Below are 7,180 nucleotides of genomic sequence, written 5' to 3'. Positions count from 1 at the left end.
TTTCCCTCTCTGAGGGCTAGATTTTATCTGTCACTTACCGAGATTCTGAGTAGCTTTTACTTTTGTCTGTCATTTATAACGACGGTAATCATTTTAATGAAGAGAATTAAATCCAAGCAAAGGATAATGAACAATTCTTTTGATTTTACATTAGATTGACCATACAGACAGACATTAGGAATACATGTAGACAATGAAAAATTGGGTGCTCAATGAACTTACTGTATATTTTCTAAGCTCAAATTCAAATTACAGAATCATCTGGTATTAACAGTTCAACAGGCATAACTTCTAACCTTAAATACTAATTACTGTTACCATTCCCTCTACAACGAACTTGGGACAAACGCAATTTCAAACTTCTCTGCATTCAATTTTATCCTAGCAACACCACCACTAATGATGACAGAGTGATAAGGTGAATTCAAGTCTTGAGCACACCAGCTGAATTTTTCTATATGACAACCTCTCTGTTAAAAAGCCAGCTGAAGGGAACACTCTGCGTGTTCTTTGTTCTTGTCCCAGCTCTACTTTCCAGCTTCCTGAGTCTAGGTGCCAACTTACACACAAACTCCCTTGCTCTGTTTCCCTCACTTGAGAGTCCTTCTATTTTCTCCAAGTTCCACCTTTTCACAAAGAATTCCAAGATCTCTACATAGTCCCTGGCTGTATAGACCCCCAATTTCTGAGCAACAGCAGAAAAATGGTCAAACAGATTGTTATCCTGGCCATCATACATCAAGTGAGCAGGCATGTTGATCTTTTTCTTCATCATGTCTTCAAAGGCCAGCATTGCACCATCAGGATCAATCTCAAACAGCTTTTCTACAATCTTTGTGTAAGCAGCTTCATGGCGTTTTTCATCTGCAGCAATGGTGCCACATATTTGAGCCAGGCTCAGGTCACCATATTCTTTGGCCTGCCTTGCAGTATTGCCATGGGATACGAAGGTTGCTCTCTCTTGGAATGATGTGTATACAAATCCAAGATATGGGCTGTTTTCAGTGCTTGGATCCTTATCAAAACATAGAAAAAAGAACAAAATTAAGATTAAAATTTGAGTTTGAAGGTGTAGCAAAACTCTTTGGAAATGAAACAAATATGCTGCTTTCAAGATTTAACATCAACATTCAAGTTTATAGTTCTATCGAATATCTTTTTATAAGAATAACAGAACAGAACAGAGAAGGCCTAAGATGAGGATCCAAGATATATTAGTTGCATTCAATTTCTTGGAGCAGTCAAATTATAGTTGCATTTAATTTCAAAGCAAAAACTAGTGGGCATTTAAGCAAACGGAAGTTTGTGTTCTGAAACCATTTATGGGCACTTTTTAAATAGAAATTGGCTTGGATCCAGGCCTAAAATCAAGTACCTTGAATTAGAAATGCAAATAACTTATAGGAATCGCCAGATCAGAGACTTGAGCTTCGGGAACCCATATCAGTTGAACAACTAGGCAAATTTTCTCATCAACATTTAAAAATATGAACTAAACAGCATAGAACCGTATTAAAGAATTTCTGATTGATGTGCTGTGTCACACTTCCTTAACCCATCATCAGAATGATAGTTGAAAGGTTAGGAAGAGAGACCCTAAATGTCTATCAGAAAAATTACAACACGGTTCTATTCAGAAAGGCAATAATGGATGCATTGGACATGTAGGCATAAGGAAGTTTATACCGCAGATTAATGAAAGAAAAATTGCCACGGAAATCCATGTCTTGATGATTTTAATGCAAATATTTAGGGAAAAGGTAATTATCAGTCATTTTGATGTGTTTCTGGAAGCTAAATATACCAAAAAAATGAAAAAGAAGTTATTGTCAATACCAGTCCAAAATTGCGGATGAAAAATGAATTTATCCAAAAGAAAAGTGAAAGCTAATGCTGCTAAATTAGTCACATCAATTGGATTTTGTAGACTTACCATTCCTGAGCCAATCAAATATTGAATAGTCCTTTCAACCTGTTTCATGTCCACTCTGCCAGTCAAATAAAGATACTTATTCAGCAAATCCCCATGTCTGTTCTCCTCTGCAGTCCACATTCTTGTCCACAGAGCCCAAGAGGTTGAGCTTGCACCAGTCTCATCACGGACACCATCAAGAGTATTGAGCATGGTCTGATAAGTAGGCAACGCTTCTTCTGTAATCATATCCCCAACAAGGCAAACAAAGTAGTCATCTGGCAATTCCCTAGCTCTTTTTCGCAGTTCTCTCACCTGATCTTCAAAGCCCTCAGAGGAAGCAACAGGCAAAAAATCAGAAGGCTGCCAACATTTTTCCACGGGTTTCAAGTGGGGCAAAATGTTATCCTTTGCCCATCCCTCCAGAGATTTGAATAGATCAATCTTCTCAGGTGGCATAGAATGTATCACCTGCCCGTGACTGCTCTCACGAAATTTCAACATCACAGCTTCTCTGCAGTACCGAAAAGAATCAAAATGACAGAGCTCTAAATGAAAAGTTCATAATCATTAACTCAGTAAAGGTCTGTAACAAAGAAATTTAAGCTAATATGATTGTCTAGCTATTGATTTTTCCCAGATTTGACTGTGTGGATATAAACAACGTTTCAGACTGTCACCAGGGAATGAAAGCATGAGAATGGGTCCACTAAACTCTCACTTCATCCCTTCGTGATGGATCATAGAGTTTAGACATAAAATTATCTACACAATCAAATCCAGAAAAAATCAATACAATCAAATCCAGAAAAAATCAATATGAATTAGAAATTTCATATTTTTACAATAATTATTTTGGAAATGAGGTATTAAGTTGGATGAGCCCACCTTTTAAGGATCTGTAAGCTAGATTAATAAAACTAGGGTAACTAATTAAGGGGATTTTACTGTTAACTGGTCTCGAATCTGAGTAATAACTAAACTACCTTAATTACAGAGAAGATTAAGCACATTTGAACCAAACTAAACTACCAATAAAAGATGGTATGCTATGAATCAGACTAATGAAACATGGGTAACAAGCCAAGGAAAGTAACTAACTTGATTGTAGAGAAGATTAAGCACAAAAGAACTTGAGTAAACTACCAATACAAGATGGTATGCTATGAACCATTCCAAATACTGAAAGCAATTATAACAAGAAGAAAAACAAGATAGAATCACTCTTTTGAGCCTAAAATGACTGTTCAGTTTCCTGTAACAGTACTTACTTGGTAGTAGGGAATGTAGTTGTAGCCGCCATTAAAATTCTGGTGGTCTGCTTACATGATGGTGACACCATGTTCCTCCTGCCATAGCCTAAACCCTGTACAAAACATGAACCACTTGATGCTATTGCCATTGCTATTTCTTAAGAGGCGTTGCTTTCGAGCACTACACAAACAATTTTTATAGTGGAGTTCAATGAAAGTCGGTCTTGATTTACAAACCCATTGGCCGTCTTGGCTTTCTGCCCATGGTATCTTAATTTACTGTGGTCTAAAAACTCGATTTTATAGGACTATTTGTCAAAGAACACGTCCCGACTATAGAATGTAAACAAATCATTCAACATTGATAATAACGACAACTTAATCTAAAGTATTGAATTTAATCTCCATTACTTGTGCCAGATATTTTTGTCTTAGATTTTGTGATACAAAATTTAAGTCACAAGCTATTGCTTACTTAGAGCTACAAGATATTGACTAACACTCGTCTTTGTGGCTTGTGGCTTCTCTGAGCAAGCAACACTATACCAACTTAATAGATTTTGGCTTCTGCTTGCTGTCAATTTAATACCAACCATAAAGATTTTGGCTGCACTTCACTCACAACATGTACCAACCCAACCCACTTCCTCCCAAATAGCTAAGGATCTTCTCTTTTGGGTCTGAACTAGAGTCAAATCTTTTTACCAATAAAATAGAATTTAATGGTACATGAGGGCATATGATCAAGTTGTACACAAGTATAGGGAGTTGCATGAAACATATGCTTTGTTGCCAGTTCGCCTTTGACTGTCTGTTAAAATTGCAATGATGGAGGAGGTGTGTTCCGAAATTCACTGAAGAGGCTCACATAACTGCTGTACGGTACCTTGTTTGTGCACACCCAAGCTCTTTGGAATGAATCTACACCATACATTGTTCGGTTATGTGAGTCCCTTTAGGCAAGGGCTTGTTATTAGAATATATTGTGCTATTTGATTAGGTAGGACCAATTCAATGTTTTTTAAAAAAATGTTTTCTTAAATTTTTAAAGGATAATAGTACAAATTTTTTTAAAAGTGGGTAAAAAATATACATTTAAAAATTAAGATGGGGTTGAATCCAAACTATAATAAGTGGTAGGGTCAAACCTAAATATAACAACACAAAATTATAGCAGCTAAAACAATTCTAGAAAGAAAGGAGTCTTTATCATCAAGATTCTTCTATACATCATCAAAAATAGGATTATTATTATTGTTTTTATCCATGTGATTATAATGATAAGTTTTTATATTCAAATCATTTTAATTTTGTTTTGGATTCATTTTTAGGAGAGTGTCTTGATACATAAATATACTATAAATGGTATTTTATAATGTAAAGTTGAGTTCCTTGTTTTGTGCTACCTACATATTCATTATACATATTCCTATACATTTATCTCTTATCCTCTTCACATATACATTGATCAATACATGTGTTTAATACATGCATTTATTGCACTTATACATTTATCGTATTGATTTACCATCTTTTTATATATGGGCTTAAGTATGCAATCATGCGCTTGAGCCTAGATATAAAAGGGGCAAATTAATGTGGAAATGGAAGTATATGTATGTATAGGTCATAATAAATATATGCACATAGAAAATAAGTATTGGGAGTGAGTGAGTATTATAATGGTGTAAGGGATATGCAATCTTGTACTTGTAGACTTAGCCATTTCAAATTCAAGTTTGGCCTACTCCCACTTATACCCTTCCCACCAAATGCCAACTAAATATAAATTTATGTGGCATGCTGTTATAGCCTTGTATTTAAAGATATTCAATGCATTCATTTTTACACATCTCCTATCTATTCAAAATAAACAACTCTTCTCTCATTCTAAGAAGTTGATTTTTATTTTTTTTAATGAAGCTAAAAGATAATTACATAAAAGAGTAACACTCCGAAATGGAACTCCAATAAGAAAGAAAGTGATAAAAAGCAAATGATCACACTATTACCATTAGCAACAACAATGTGACATAATAGTTCTATCATATCAAAAAACTTTGAAAATATTATAAAAAAATCCTCCAATTTGAACAACAATAATGAGCCCAAGCATGGCAAATGAAGTCATTACCAAAACCTTAAATTCAAAAATACAATTAACAATACATAAGAAACTATTACATTTTGAACTTAAATATACTTGGAGTTGTCTTGCACAACAAATACCCTTATTGTGAAGCTACAAAAATTGATAATTCTTTTCTTCCAATTGGTTGTGATGACGAACATCATTCTTCAGCTATGAGCAAAGGGAAACAAACTGTAGCATGATGTCAGAGTAAAACTTAAGAATTTCCATTTCCTAATGCAAAATAAGTTGAACATTTAGATTTGGTATAATAAAAAGAATCTAGATTCACATGATAATCCTATGAGCATATAAATGTCTAAAGAGTGTTGTTTTTGATATTATATACACACATTTCTATGTGTTGCTTAGGTGAACGTATCCCTTAGTAGAATAATAACCCTACTAAAGTATTATAATTAACATTGGTCCCTAGATATCATAAGAGGATAAAAAAATACTTGGATGAATTTCATAAAGAGAAAAATACAAATCCATAATTGATCAGGTAAGTCCATAGGTACAAGACATTTTAAGAATTGGGCAACTAACTCTTATCCCCATATTTAACCCTATACAAAGATCTTCTATTTATTTTTTTATTCCAAGATGAATATTGGACCATTACATCTTGTTTCTAATCATTAAAAATTCTAAACTCCACAATCTTCATTTGGATCATTCATTTTTCAATCATAAAGTAAGTATTGTCATTCATAACATTTATAATTTCTAAAATAGTTAGTACAAATTATTAGATTTATCAATCCCAACAACCATTCATTTAATCTAGGCTAATTTGTTCTTAAGTTATTGTATTCACTTAATTAGCATAGTTTAATAATTATAGTAAATTTTATTTTCCCTTTGTATTAGATGAAAAATTAGGTTTTCACAAGTTAAGCCTTGTCAACTAGGAAATGGCCTAACTTTCCAAACAATACATTAAAGGAAGGGAGAACTCAATTGATCTAATACAAAAGGATTGCATATAGATTAAGTTTTTTCCCTCTATTTAATTTAAATTGATTTGAATGTATTTTAATGCTAGATCTAGGGTGAATGATAGAGAATTGGCATAAAACAATAGGAACAACAAGTTGTAGACACATAATGCAGATAGAGAGCTAAGTCTGAGAAAAAGAAACAAAGAAGAACCCATGACAACAAATTTGGCCCTAAAGTACATGGGACTGTGTGGCAATTGCCAATCTGGTCCCTAATTTTAAATGCAGACCAATAGAAATTGTAGATAGGAATTTGGAAATCATCAAAGCAAATAGAAAATTAGACTAGCTCAATCACAAAACCAGATTGCAATGATAACAATCCTAAAAACATTCAATAGAGAAAGGGAAATAAAACATTCAATTCAAATGCAAACCAACGCAAACGTGAATGTCTCCTCCATGATTCTCCATTGTCCTTCTTTCTCCTTCAAATTGCTTTGTTTTGTGGATCTCGCCTTCAAGTGCATAAGCATAATGTGAAAGCAAGATTGACAAGACAGTAGCACAAGAATACTAGAAGTGTGATTGATTTGGGGATCGATTCGAAAAAGTGATTAGATGGACTGGGATATCTTGATCTTTCTTAGGAAGTGGAATGTCAATGGGATTTGAAAGGACATTGTGTTCTTGGATAGAATTGACAGGAATAAGTGAATCATTGCGAGTGTCTGGGGAAATGGGATCTTAGTCAACAATTGGATGGGATGATAAGGTTTCAAGATCTTGATCTTCGTCTATTTCAAGACACGTTTCTTCATGCTCTAAATTTTCCTCTTGACATGGGGTTGGACTTTGGATATGCATGGGGGATTCTGACAAGGAATCAATGTTTTGGCATGAAGGAAATGCACTTTGAACATTTGTGATGGATTCT

The 7,180-nt window shown here is 34.1% G+C and overlaps 1 protein-coding gene across 1 annotated transcript; it reads right to left on the bottom strand.

The window, feature by feature from the left end:
* Positions 1–201: 201 nt before the first annotated feature.
* Positions 202–3,433, bottom strand: LOC131072835 (stearoyl-[acyl-carrier-protein] 9-desaturase, chloroplastic). Its single transcript, XM_058009116.2, has 3 exons — positions 3,184–3,433; positions 1,934–2,426; positions 202–1,015 (listed from the first exon to the last, which is right to left on the bottom strand). Exons 1-3 carry the CDS (start codon positions 3,312–3,314, stop codon positions 455–457), a joined length of 1,185 nt encoding a protein of 394 aa, XP_057865099.2. The 5' UTR covers positions 3,315–3,433; the 3' UTR covers positions 202–454.
* Positions 3,434–7,180: the final 3,747 nt, after the last annotated feature.

The sequence above is a fragment of the Cryptomeria japonica genome, chromosome 5 (assembly GCF_030272615.1).
Source record: "Cryptomeria japonica chromosome 5, Sugi_1.0, whole genome shotgun sequence".
Taxonomy (NCBI): Eukaryota; Viridiplantae; Streptophyta; class Pinopsida; order Cupressales; family Cupressaceae; genus Cryptomeria; species Cryptomeria japonica.
The sequence above is the reverse complement of the archived record's forward strand: the minus strand, read 5'-3'. Positions and strand labels throughout refer to the sequence as shown.